At 35.4% G+C, this 15,047-nt stretch overlaps 1 protein-coding gene across 1 annotated transcript in view; it reads right to left on the reverse strand.

The window, feature by feature from the left end:
- Nucleotides 1-1,016: 1,016 nt before the first annotated feature.
- The window catches only part of LINGO2 (leucine rich repeat and Ig domain containing 2), a 458,258-nt gene continuing 444,227 nt past the window's right edge, over nt 1,017-15,047 (reverse strand). The window contains exon 4 of the mRNA XM_010384447.2: nt 1,017-3,185. Within this exon, the coding sequence (XP_010382749.1) occupies nt 1,330-3,150 (1,821 nt within the window). The 5' untranslated portion in view covers nt 3,151-3,185 and the 3' untranslated portion in view covers nt 1,017-1,329. The remainder of the gene's footprint in view (nt 3,186-15,047) is intronic.

A 15,047-nucleotide genomic window follows, 5' to 3' on the forward strand; every position in this document is an offset into this window, starting at 1 on the left:
AAAACAAGACAAATTTCTCTTTATTACACATGATAATTTTCAAAGTAAAAACCAAAATCTAATTGGGAAGGAAGCAGGAAGAAACCCTGAAGTTGTCTATGCAAGGTAATACTGTGTGTACAGTATTCAAGTAGAGAACATCCGAGTGGCAGTAGCTAGATGTTCCCTTGACTAGCAGCAATCTACACATAGGCAGCTATCATGTTTTAAACAAACCCTTGTTTGCATTAACATGTTATGTATTTATCACCCTGGTTTGTGTTGGCATCTGAGAAGAACTCTTTCTTATTCAGAGAGCTTTTGAATATCTGAATTCTTGATCTTAGCTACTGGTGAATATTATCCTATGGTTATTTGTAACCATTACCTCTTCTTCCATTTTCTATTAACCCGCTAGTAGTGACTGTGGAAAGTAAAATCAAGGAGTGATTAAATGAATCATTTGCATTATTAACACCTACCTTGCATTTTACAGGTACATCTAGTGGTGCACCACCTTCTGGAGAAACCAAGGGCTTTGTTACAGTAAACTGGTCCAGTGTGATATTATCACAAGTATAAAAAATATTCCATTCTGTATCAAAACTAGGCACATGCCTTTATTTATAGTAACAGAAGTTAACAGAGTTGAGCAGTTTTGCCGTGGGTCCTGTTTCTTGGCATCCTACATCAGACAAACACATCTCTCAAAATATCTCCGCCCATAACTCCAGGGATCTAGTCTCAGGGTCATCTGTAGGTAACGGAAGGTGAAATCACACTTGGATCTATAGTGGTAACTAAAAGCACAACCTCTCATTCATATTGCTTTAAAAACATGTACAGCATATGTTTCAAAAAAGGAAGAAAAGAATATATTGATCTCTTTGTGGTACTGAACCAACAATATGGTATGATGCAAGGCTTTAACAAATGATAATCATAGATACAAATTTTTCTGTAGAGTATGTTTTAGACAAATGTGTCTTTTTAATATGTAAATCCTACACTGTAGGTTGTTTTTATTTTTTCTTTTGTTTTTGCAGTGGTAGAAAATGCTGAATAATTGTCCATGAGTGTGAGCCAAAGATTCAGGTTCATTACTGAGATCCCCAGAATGCCAATATTTGCAATGCAAACACTTAGTATCCCACTGTGTGAAGGGCTCTGACACATGCCTGCCTGCCTTTCGATGGAGAGTCTCCATTGGAAGTCCTCCTGCTTCCATAGACCCTGCTTTTGATACAGGGGCAGCTGCACACGGCTGCCTCTTAATCTAGTAATTTACTGTGCCATACTGTCTTACCGATGACCAACATTGACAGAGACAGTAGTGTGAGGGGCGGGCCTTCAAATCATTTTCATGTTGAACCTCCTGGGTCCAGCTACCTCCCCTTCCGCAACAGCACCATTGTTTTTCCTGGGCACATACTCAAGGTCAATGCTGTTTTTGTGCTTGCCTTTCCCTCGGCTCCACACAAAAAGGAGAAGAAAACAAAATAAAACCACTCCCAGGAATGTGAAGCAGCCCATAGCTGTAGACACCAGTATTGTTTTAAGGTCCAGGGAAAAAGTATTGGCATTGGTGCCATTGGAAATGGTGTCATTGGAGTCGGTCATGTACATAGGGGTCCTGTTCGCATAAAGAAAGCGATCTGAAGCGAATCCTTTCACAGTTAAGGAGGCTGTGTAGGTGTCATTCCCAGCAGCGTTGCTAGCAATACAAACATACATCCCACTGTCTTGATCCTGGGCAAAGCGGATTTCCAAGGTGCCATCACCCAACACGGTGGCTCTTCCATTGGACTTGGTGGTGATGAAACGCCTTCGGGGTGTCACCCAGGAAATCACAGGCTGCGGGTCTCCATCGGCACTGCATTCTAGCTGGACCGTCTGCCCTTCATCTACTAGCAGATGCTGCAACTTCTTTTCACGGATTTTAGGTTTTTTGCAGGTAAAGTAAAAAGAAAGGGCGGTGCTATGGAAATCCTTGAATGACCTCTCACGGATGGTGTCTGGGCCAGCACACATAGGTTGCTGGCCCCCAAACTGCAGGGTGGGTTGTCGCTGCAAGATCCAGAGAAGGCGGCAGTCACAGGCCAGAGGGTTGTTGTTAATGCTCAGGACTTCCAGAGCCCTAGGGGAGGAGAAGACATTCTCTTCCAAAGTTTCCAGCAGGTTCTGAGATACATTAAGCACGCGTAGGAAGCGGAGCCCTTGGAAGGAGTGAGGCTCAATGGTGCGAAGCTGGGCCCCCACTATATGAAGCTCCTGAAGGCGGATCAGGTCAGAGAACATGCCTGCTTCAATAGTGCTGATGGGATTGTAGGAGAGGTTAAGGTGAGTCAGGTATACCAGGTGTTTAAAGGCAAGGAAGGGTACAGTAGACAGATTGGTGTTGGTGACTGAAAGGGAGGTGAGGTTGAGACCGTAGAGGCTATTGGCAGGCATCATATCCAGTAAAGGCCAATAGTCAATCTCCAGGTGTTTCAGGTGGAACAATCTTTTAAAGGCATACACGGGCATATTGTTGATATTGAGATGCTTCAGATGCAAGCTGATGAGGCTGCGGAGGTGGGAGAGGGCTTCTGTTGGTACTGCTGTTAAGTTGCATTTCTCCAGGGTGAGCTGCTCCAGGCTAAGTAGCCCACTGAATGCCCTATGTGATATATAAACCAAATCATTGTCCCCCACTTCTAGAGACTTCAGGTTATGCAGATCCTGGAACATGTAGTCTAGTAAAATGACAATCTTATTCTCACTAATGTCAAGCTTAGTGAGATTGGACAGCCCTGTGAATACCCCCAAAGGGACCAACTTTAGACGATTGCCTTTTAGGCGGAGGGAACGCAGGTTAAAGAGATTGTTGAATGCTCCTGGTTCCACATTGGCAATGATGTTGTCACTCAAGTCTATCTCTTCCAGCAGAGGATATGATATGAATTCTTCCGGGTTGACACTTTTTAGCCTGTTTTTACTGAGGTCCAAGATTTTGGTTTCGATGGGAATGCCTTCTGGGATGGCGATCAATCGCCTTCTGTGACAGCTAACAGATTTGTTCTGGGCAGAGCACTCACAGCGAGCAGGGCAGCCAATGGTGGATCCCATGAAGATTAACACCCCAGCCAGACCCAGGAATGGCTGCCAGCATGATATGGCCGTGTGAAGCATGACTCCACTTCTTAGTCTACACCTTGGTCACGGGCCTGCATGCAAGGGGCAAAAGAAGGGAGGAAGAGAAGGTGAGTTAGGATCTAAATAGGTGAAGGGACACAAATAGGGCAGCAAGTGTAATGGAAAGGATGCTGGATTTGGAGTCAATCAGACCTGGATATAAACCTGAGGGTTGACCCTCTTAGCAACATATGTTCTTGGTCAAGTTATTTCATCTCTCTGTATTTTAGATTTCCTGGCTGTGAAATGGGGATAATGGGGATAATAACAGTAATAGCGTCCCAGAGTTGCCATGACAGTTTCAATGTTTGACAAGTATAATGAGATAAAGACAATGTGTGACACAGACTGTGAGACAACACAGTATAAATTTCACACTCAAAGGCTCTATTTTAAATTCAAATGAAAGAAACAGAGGTCAACAGCTAAGAAGAAAGCAGTTCAGTTTGAATTAGTGTCTGCATCACTAATGTTTAGGGTATCATCCTCTATTCAAAACAAAGCTAACAGAAGTTTCATTCAATATCAGGCCTTTAGGTGCAACATACAAAACAAAGTTATGTTCAATGTAAGGTGTTGGAATGTTTTTCTTCATGTATACATTTTCTACTTTTAACCTTTGAATGTTAATGTATATAACTTTCATAATTTAGCAAACTTTAATTTATGAAGGGATTTTCTTATTTGAGGCAAACAGAAGATCCTCCAAGTATGCCTGTATTGTTTTTGTGTTTCTCATAGGAATGAGGCAGAATCAAGGTACAGGATGGCTATAATAAAAAATGCCATTTTAAATGATTTTGAGATAAATATTGAGGAATGGGAAGAGAAATAACTTTCAGAAAAATATCTTGTAATGATAAATGAACTATCCCTCTTTCATCAGTGCACCTGTTAAAGTGAAATTAAATAGGTAGCAAATGAGATCGGAAATGAGTATGTTTTAAATGTGAATAGTTTAGTAGACACTGAATTCAGCTGAACAATAAAAGGTGTATTACTGAGCTCTACTTTTCAACTTGGGGTTCTCAGGGGTACGCTTTATCCATGAACACCATATTTTAATTAAGGTTAAGTAGTTTGAAACAATACTTTTGGATAAAGAAGTATTTCATAAACTTCAACATTCATTCCTGAACTATAAAGGAAAAATTAGTAAGAAAATAATGATCCAATTACAGTGTTTACATATATATCTATGTCTACAACCACAGTATGTCTTATATGTAAACAAATTTATGAATAAAAAATACCAAGTAGGATTAAACTTAATGGTGGATCACTAAGTCACTAGAAAATTTTCCTCCAAATGTAGAAACAAGGCAAGAACCCAGAAAGTGCTAGCATATCAGTTAGATAGGAAGATAAGAGTTACAAGTTTTGGAAAATATGTGGCAAAACTATCATTATTCACAGATCAAATTAATGTCTGTCACGAAAACCAATGGAAATCAACTAAAAATGATTAGAACAGTAGAATAAGTGAATTAGCATACTACACAATAAATATAATTTTTAAAAAATTATTTTCTTGTCTACACAAATAAACCATTTAGAAAATGCTATTGTAAAAATTATTTCAGTCATGGCATCTCTGAAAAACATCAAATTCCTTAGTATAAACTTAACAAGGAATACATAGAACTAATGACAACTATAAAACCCTATCAAGAATCAAAATAACTTACTAAAAGAGGGATGTACTATGTATTTAGAAAGATTAAATATTATAAAACATTAATTTCTTTTTCCATAGAACACACATTACAAAGAATAATATTTTAAGCTTGAAAAATTAATTCTAAAGTTCATTTGAAAGAAAATATATATGAAAATAATCAGAAATAGTAAAAAAAAAAAAAACATGACAATACCTGCCATACAATGCATTCAAACATGAGATACAAAACTAATAATAAATCAGCATGCTATTGACACAAAAATAAAGTCAAGAAAACAAAAAGTAAGCAATTATATCTAAATATATTTGAAAAGTCAGTTTATATAAAGGCGGCTTTTTAAATCAGTGAGAAAAATACAAATGATTGACTTGATATTTTGTGGAAAAATTTGCATACTAACTTTACTTCTTCCAATAAAGTAAATTCCAGATGAATTAAGGATTCAAATGTAAGAAGAAAACAGGTACTAGAAGAAAATTCAATTATTTTATAGTATTAGAGTTAAGTAGCATTTTCTGTGAATAAAGCTAGAAACCAGGAAGGAAGATAATGATTCTATTGTATACATTTTAAAAACTTGGTATAACAAACAAACAAATAACACACACATGTGATTGCTAAACTGGAGAATATATTTAAAACATATGTAATAGATAAAAAGGTGAATGCCAATAGAAAATTAGGAAATGAGTATAATTAACTTAAAAATACCCAATAAGTATATGAAAAGGTGATTAACTACTAGTAAACAAAGTAATGCAAATTTAAAAATAGGGGTATATCATTTTTGCCTGTCATATTGATAGAGTTTGATTATCATTTTTAGCCAGAATTAACAAGGGTAGGAAATGAACATTCACGTACTGATATAAAGAATATAAACTGGACATTAACTGATATACTAGATTTAAATATATCTAAGTTCAGTATCTTCATTTCTTTGACCGATTTTATTCCTATTTCTAGAAACGTATCATTAGAAAATAATTGAACTAATATACATATGTTTGTTACAGGTTTGTCTATAATAGAGCAAAATGGAAATATGTAACAGTAGGAATTTAGTTATGTAAGTTATAAAACAGCCATACAGTAAAATACCACCTAGCCAATACACTGTAACTCTTGACTGCTGATATGGTTTGGCTGTGTCCCCACCCAAATCTCATCTGGAATTATAATTCCCATAATCCCCACATGTTGTGGAAGGTAACTGAATTGTGGGGTGAGCACCCCCCATGCTGCTGTTCCTGTGATAATGAATGAGTTTCTCACAAGATCTGATGGTTTTATAAGGGGCTTTTCCCTCTTTGTTCATTCTTTCCCTTCCTGCTGCCATGTGAAGGAGGATATGTTTGCTTCCCCTTCAGTCATAAGTTTCCTGAGGCCTCCCCAGCCATGCTGATCTGTGAGTCAATTAAAACTCTTCTTTATAAATTACCCAGTCTTGGATATTTCTTCACAGCAGCATGAGAACAAACTAATGCAACTGTATACTTATTAACATGGAAAATGAAATGATATATACTGTACCCACGTGTGCATGTATGAACATATTTTTATATCTATGAATATATATACACGTATGAAAGGAAAAAACTGGAAGGATGTGATAAAGATGTTGACAATAGTAACTTTTTGAGGTGGTGGGATTAATGGTGATTTTTACTTTCTTTTTATAACATTATTAATTCTGAATTTTTTCAAAAATATACCTGTATTACTTTTATAATTAGAAAAAGTTATTTTAATTTTTGAAAATGTTTTCATTGATACATGTTTGTACATATTTATGTGACAATGTGATATTTTGTTACATGCACAGAATTTGTTACATGCATAGAATGTGTAATGATCAAGTTAGAGTATATAGAGTATCCATCACCTTGAGTATTTATCATTTTTATGTGTTGGGAACATTTCAAGTCTTCTAGCTGTTTTGAAATACACAATATATTATTAACTACAGTCACTCTACTGTGTAACATTAGAACTTATTCCTTCTAACTGTACATTGGTACCCATTAACAAACCTCTCTTCCTCTCCTCCCCTGTTCCTGGCCACAGTTTCCAGTGTCTGGTATCTATTATTCTACTTTCAACCTCCATGCTATCAATGTTTTCAGCTCCTATATTTGAGTGAGAACATGTGATATTGCCTTTTTGTGCTCAGCTTAATTCACTTAGTGGCCTTCAGGTCTATCCATGTTGCTGCAAACAACACTTTATACTTTCTTTTTGGTTGAATAGTATTTTATTGTATATACGTACCACATTTTCTTTATCCATTCATCTGTTGATGGACACTTAGACTGATTCTGTATCTTTGCTACTGTGAATAGTGCTGCAATAAACATGGGGGTGCAGATATACTTTTGATATACTGTGCATTACTCCATTTTCATGCTGATGATAAAGACATACCCTAGACTGGGAAGGAAAAGGAGGTTTAATGGACTTACAGTTCCAGCAGAGGGATTGCTGGATCATATGGGCGTTCTATTTTTAGTTTTTCCGAGAAATTTTCATACCGTTTGCCATAGTGGCTGTACTAGCTTACATTTCCACCAACAATGTTTAAGAGTTCCCTTTTCTGCACATCCTCACCAACATAAATTATTTTTTGTCATTTTAGTAATAGCCATTCTAACTCGGGTAAGATTATCTCTCAGTGTGGTTTTGATTTGCATTTCCCTGATGATTACTGATGTTGAGCATGCATTTTGTTTTCATATTCTTGTTAACTACTTGTGTGTCTTCTTTTGAGAAAATGTCTACTGATGTCCTTGAAATCATTTTGACATTCACAAAGTCAAACATATCCTTCTTCACATGGATATGTTTTATAATAAAAGATAAAATTGCACAGCTTTTTAAAAAAGGCTCAACTAAGTCATTTATTTAAATGTGTAATGCACAGAATAATTCATAGAAAATTATAATTTATTTAGTTACCTTGACATTATTCCTCCCTCATCAATTTCTCCACCTCAAAGAAGGTGGACTTTTAGGTATTAAATATTATGATCATATTTACCACCTAAATTAAGAAGAAAACTTAAAACATGTCAATGGTTTGATTTCAAGCATACAGCCCAATGAATTTAGAAAAATGTTTACACCTTTGTAAGCACCATCACAATCTCATACAGAACATTACCTCTTTACCTCTTTTCAGTCTATTCCAACCTCTGTTACTGGCTTAAAGTAAGCACTGATCTGTATTGTCACTATAGATTAGTATTCATTTTATAGAATTTTATATCAAAGAAATCATATAATATATACTCTTATATCCAGCATCTTTCACTCAACATAATGTTTTTGAGATTCAACCATGTTGTTGCATGTAACAGTAGTTTGTTTTTTATGTCTGGTGGTATTCGGTTTTGTCACAAATTGCTTATTAACTCAACTATTTTTGGAAGCTTGGGCTGTGTCCAAGAGCTGCTACGAATATTAATATAGACATCTTTGTGCACGCTTATGTTTTAGTTTTCTTGAATATATACCTAGAAATTACCCTTATAGGTCATAGGGTAGGAATATGTAGAGTCTTTACAAGAAACAGGCACATCATTTTCTAAAGAGATTATACCATTCAACATTTCCACTAGCAATGCAAGGGAGTTTCATGTGTTTCATATCCCCTCAGACATGGATACTGACTTTTTTTTTTTTTTTTTTTTTTTTTTTTGAGATGGAGTTTCGCTCTTGTTGCCCAGGCTGGAGGGCAATGGCATGATCTTGGCTTACCGCAATCTCTGCCTCCTGGGTTCAAGCGATTATCCTGCCTCAGCCTCCTGAGTAGCTGGGATCACAGGTGTGCGCCACCATGCCTGGCTAATTTTGTATTTTTAGTAGAGACACGGTTTCTCCATGTTGGTCAGGCTGGTATCGAACTCCCGACCTCAGGTGATCTGCCCACTTCGGCTTCCAAAATGTTGGGATTACAAGCATGAGGCACCGCGCCCAGCCAACTGTCTTTTACATGTTATCCATTCTTGTGGGACTGTATTATCTCATTGCATTTTCCTCGTAACTAGTGATGCTGAGCATCTCTTTTTGTCTGCTTATTGCCCATTTAGGTAGATTCTTTGGTATATTTTATGTTCAAACATTTTGCTCACTTTTAATTGTGTTTTTAAATTATTGAGATATAAATGTTATGTATATATTCTAAATACAAGTTCTTTATTAGATATGTGTATAGTGATACTTTATGCTCATCTATGGTTTACCTTTTTGTTTTCTTCATATTTCTTAAAGAGCAGAAGTTTTAAAATTTAAATCCATTTTAACATTTTTTTCATTTATGATTTATCCTTTGTGTTTTATTTAAGAGCTCCTTGCCTATGCCAATGTCTTGAAGATTTTCTCCTATGTGTTCTTCTAGAAATTTTTATAGTTTTATTATTTACAATCAAGTCTGTGATCCATTTTGAATTAATTTTTTATATGGTATGAAGTAAGGAAAAAGATTTTTTTTTCCTCCTACAGCTTTCTAGTTTTTTTTGCAGTGTTATTTCTTAAAAAGACTTTCCTTTCTGGCCAGATATGGTGGCTCACACCTGTAATCCCAGCATTTTTGAAGGTTGAGGTGAGAGGATTGCTTGAGGCCATGAGTTTGAGATCAGCCTGGGCAACAGAGCAAGATTCCATAGCTACAAAAATAGAAAAATAAAATAAAATAGCCAGGCATGGTAGCACACATCTGTATTCCTAGCTACTCAGGAAGCTGAGGTGGGAGAACTGCTTGAGCCAAGGAGTTTGAAGCTGCAGTAAGCTGTGATCGCCACTGCACTCCAGTCTGGGTGACAGTGAGACCCTGTCTCTACAAAAATATAAATAAGTAAATAAAAATAAATAAAAAATACTTTATTTTCCCTGTAAAATTACACCTGGGGACATTTATCAAAAAAATCAATTGACCGTATACATACATCTATCTACATTTCTGTTTTTGATTCTGCTCCACCAGAATAGATACAGTACATACAGCTGTACTAGATTACACCAGCACAGCTGTCTTGGTTACTGTAGCTTTTATTTTTTGTTTGTTTGTTGCGAGAGAGTCTTGCTCTGTCACCTGCCTGGCTGGTGTGAAGTGCTGCATCTCGGCTCACTGCAACCTCCGACTCCCTGGTTCAAGCTATTCTCCTGCCTCAGCCTCCCGAGTAGCTGGGATTACAGGCACGCGCCACCACACCTGGCTAATTTTTGTTCTTTTAGTGGAGACAGGGTTTCACCTTGTTGGCCAGGAGGGTCTTGATCTCCTGACCTCGTGATCTGCCCGCCTTGGCCTCCCAAAGTGCTGGGATTACGGGGGTGACCCACGGCACCTGGCCACTGTAGCTTTTTATCATCAGTTTAATTCTTGAAATCAGATGATGTTATTCATGAAATTTTTGTCTTTTCAGAAAATGCTTTGGCTTTTCTAGATCATTTGAATTTCCATATAAATTTTAGCATCGACTTGACAATTTCTAAAGAAATTTTCTGATATTGACAAAAATTGTGTTGATTCAATTAATACATCTATGGAGAATCAATATTATAACAATACTGAACAATTTTCCAATCCATGAATGTTGTACTAACTTCATATCTTTAGGTATTCTTTAATTTCCTTCAGCAAATATTTTATCACCTAGCAATAGACAGTTTCATTCTTTCCTTTCTAATTAGTATACCTTCATTTTTTTGTGTCTTTCACATTTGTTAGTACTTCTCGTACAATGTCAAATAGAAGTGCTGAGAGCTATCTTCCCTCCTTTCCTAATCTTAGAGGAAAATTATTTGGTTTTTCACCATTAAGTTTGATGTTAGCTGTGGGTTTTTCACAGATGACCTTCGTTAAGATAAGGAAGTGTTTTTTTTCTTAGTTAACTAAGATTTTTTAAAAATGCAAGTGAGTACTGAATGAAAAAATGCTCTTCTGTATCTATGGAGATGATCTTATTGTTTTTCTCCATTATTCTTTTAATGTGGCAAGTAATGCTGATTAATTTTTGAATATTAAACCAACCTCACACTTCTGGGATAAACTTTACTTTGTCATTTATTGAATATTGTGTTTGTAATCTATTTTTTAGGATTGTTCTGTTAATATTTGGTCAATAGTTTTTCTATTTCATGAGAATTTTTATCTAGTTTTTAGCTTCTTTGTGATGTATCTGTATACTTTTAGTATCAGAGTACAGTAGTCCCTCCTTATTCATGATTTTGCTTTCTGTGGTTTATTATAATGGTCAACTGTGGTCCAAAATCAGGTGAGTACAGTAGTTATTTGAAGGGAGACAGACTACATTCATATAACTTTTATTATAGTATATTTTTATAATTGTCCTATTTTATTATTAGCAATTTTAAAAATCTTGTGTTGTGCCTAATTTACAAATTAAACTTTATCATAGGTGTGTATACATAGGGAAAAACATAGTATTTGTAAGGTTTGGTACTATCTGCAGTTTCAGGCATCCACCAGGGAACTTGGAACGTATACCTTGTGGATAAGGGTGACTACTGCAATACAGTTCTCACAGAGCCAGTTAGAAAGTATTCCTTGATTTTTGTTCTCTTTTTCCTGAAGAGTTTGTATAGAATTTTTATTATTTCTTTCACAAATATTTGGCAGACCTTACCAGTGAATCCAAACAAACCCTAGAATTTCTGTGTTTGAATGTTGTAAAATACAAATTGATTTCCTTGGCAGATACTGGACTCTTTATATGTTCTCTTTCCTTTTGTGTCAGTTTTGGTAATTTGTTTCCTTCAAGAAATTTTGTTATTTCATCTAAGCTGTTAAATTTATTGTCTGAAGTTGTCATAAACTTCCCTTATTATTCTAATGTCTGAAAATCTAGAGGTTAGCTGTTTCATTCCTGGCATCAGTGAGTTGTGCCTTTCTTTTCTCTTGATAAATCTAGAATTTTTTCAGTTTTATTACACTTTTCAAAAGGACCAAATTTTGCTTGTATTGATTCTCTATTGTGTGTCATTTTTATTTCATTAATTTCTGTTCTTCTCCTTGTTATTTCTGACTATTTATTTTGTCTTCAGTCCAGTCTTTTATTTCAGCTTCCTAAGATTAGATCATTAATTTTGGACTTTGCTTTTTCACTGATGTAAGGTATAAAAACTATAAATATCCCTTTCTACATTACTTTAGCTACATTTCACAAATTCTGATTTTTTATAAAGTATCATTCAGTCAAAAACGTTTTCTAATTTACTTTGTGCTTCCTTCTTTGTCCCATCTAAATCATCTTCTAAATACCCTCCAAAATTCCTTTCTTTAGGGATTTAGTTGGTTCATTCTGAAATATTTAGGTCTTCTTCTAAATATATTATTATTTCTAATTTAATTCTGTGAGGTCAGAGAATACACTATGAAAAATTTCCATCTTTTGAAATCTACTAAGATTGCTTTATTAGACCAGCATATGATCCATCTTGCTGCCAGGCCATGTGCACTTGAAATGGATGTGAATTTGTACACTTTGGGTGAAGCAGTCTTTAAAAGTCATTAAGGCTAATGTAGTTGACTGTGTTGTTCAGCTCTTCTAAATCCTTATTAATTTTTTCTAAGTTATGCTGTCAATTCCTGAGAAATGGGTATTAAAATCTCTGAGAAATGGGTATTAAAATCTCTGAGAAATGGGTATTAAAATCTCTAACTATGAATATGAACTTGTCTACATCTTCCTAAGTTCTATAGGTTTGGGTTTCATGCATGTTAAAGCTCTGATATTAAACACATGTTCAATTTCTGATGTATCAATCACTGATTAGGAAGAATCCATATTTGTCTCTAGTAATGCTCCTTGTTTTTAAGTCATCTTTGTTGGGGTAATATATTGGGGTTTATTTCATTGTGGTTCATTCTTTAATTTTCAGAAAATAAGATATTAAAATATATGAATAAAAGGAAAATATTTAAGAGAACAAGAGGAACTAGCTTCCTTCCATTTTGAAATTAAGATTAAAAAAAAAACAAGCTGTTAAAATCTGGTTGCTCTTCTAGTCTAATATGTTGAGAAACAGAATCCTGGTTAATAAATCTAGAGCTGAAATTATTTTCAAATAATTATGTTTCAGTATTCACAGTCCACTGGAAACACCCTTGAAGCCAAGTATTTCCTGGCAGCAGAGGCGAAATGATAATATTCAATAAAATATGACCTGAGAAGTATCTAAACAGACAATATTTGCTTTGCCATTGAGGATTCCCTCTCTTGCAGGAATAATTTCCCCACAGCAAGTACCCTTTGCCTGGTTCACAGTATAGCTTTTTGCTGTTTTCCTTAAGGTGTGATTCAGTCATCTGTAACACTCCAGCTTTCTTAATGTTTTTGTGGTGTATCTTTTTTTCTTTACTTTGTACATACATGTGATTTTGTATTTAAAAGGCTTCTCTTTTTGACAGCATGTAGTTATTTCTTGCTTTTGAATCTAGTCTCAATCTCTGCCTTTTGTTATATTGCTTAGTCCATTTAAATTTAATGTAGTTATTGATATGGTTGCACTTAGGGATGCCATTTTGCTATTTGGTGTCTATTTGTCCCGTGCAGTTTTTGTTCCTGTGTTTTTCATTTCTTGCCTTATTCCCTCCGATTGTTTTTAGCTTTGTATTTCAATTCCTCTTTTGACTTTTTAATTTATATTATTTTTATTTATTCCTCTAGGGATTAAAGTATACAGATGGTCTCCAATTTATAATGGCCGATTTATAATTTTTCAACTTTACAATGGTGTGAAAGCAATATGCATTCAGTAGAAACTGTATTTTGAGTGCCCATACAACCACTCTGTTTTCCCATTTCAGTGCAGTATTCAATAAATTACATGAGATATTCAATACTTTATTACAAAATAGGCTTTCTGTTAGATGTTGTTGTCCACCTTTAGGCTAATGTAAGTGTTCTGAGCACATTTAAGGTAGGCTAGACTAAGCTATGGTGTTTGGTAGGTTAGGTATATTAAATGCATTTTCAATGTAATAATATCTTCAACTTGTAATAGGTTCCTTGGGATGTGATCCCATCATAAGTCACGGAGCATCTGTATATCTTCATCACAGTCTACTTCAATATTGAATTGCTTCAAAGTAAAATACAGGAGTTCTGCAAAAGCATATTTCCATTTATACTCCTCCCCTCATCCTTGGTAGAGATAGGTACAGGCATAGGGAATAGTGTTTGCAAAGACATGGAGACAATAAGAAACACTGTACAATTGGGGACACAGTAGTTCACAATGGTTGGAACAAAAACTGAGGAGAGAAAAGAGGCTGAAGAGGTAATTAGAGGAATGATTTACAAGGGGCTTATAAACTGTGATAACTTGTTTACACTTTATCCTGAGAGCAATGGCAAGTCATTAAAGTGTTTTATGCAAAAGAGTGATATGATCAGATTTACATTTTGGAAAGATTAATCTGATTCCAACATGAAAAATAGACTTGCAGAAAAGAAAGACTTGAAGCTGATAAACTCAGGAGACTGTTGTGCTAATTCAAGTCAGAAAAAAAACAGTGGTTACTCTCAGGGTTATGGGTGTAGGCTTAGGTAAATGGACAAATTCAAGAGGTATTCTGAGGCACGACAGAAATGCTTCACAGCTGATCGGCTGTGGAGGGTGTATGAGAGGATAAGCAAAGATTATTTCCACTCTTTTGACAACTGGGTGAGACCTGGTGTCCTTCACTGAGATGGAGAATTGAAAGCAGCATGAGGAATTCCTGGTTCCCTCAAAGGTGTCCATCAATAGACTAGACCAAAATGTGTGGGGTCCCTGGGCAGATTAATGATATTTCCACTCCTTAAAAAGAATCTTTTTTTTGTAATAGCTTTTAGAATTTCTTTGGTAGGGCAGGAAAATAGATTTTCAATTATAATCAGATGACTCTATGTCCAACATAAAAGTTTTATGATATATTTCATACTTTCCAGTTCGTTTTTGAATTGATGGTAAAGTGTGAGTCATATTTTATAAATTCCACTGGAGAGTACTGTCTTCTTTGGCAGAATTTGCCCAATCTGCCCATCACCAGTTAAATAAAATAATTGGCGTCTTATTTCTGATTTATTTCAATAGTGGTTAAGAGAAAGTTTATTATTTACATTCCTTAATTTTGCTGTAAGTATGTCTGCCATGGAAGACAGTATCTAACTAAATCATGGGCAAAACTTAACTAGAAAGGAGCTCAAC

The sequence above is a fragment of the Rhinopithecus roxellana genome, chromosome 16 (genome assembly GCF_007565055.1).
Source record: "Rhinopithecus roxellana isolate Shanxi Qingling chromosome 16, ASM756505v1, whole genome shotgun sequence".
NCBI classification, from domain to species: domain Eukaryota; kingdom Metazoa; phylum Chordata; class Mammalia; order Primates; family Cercopithecidae; genus Rhinopithecus; species Rhinopithecus roxellana.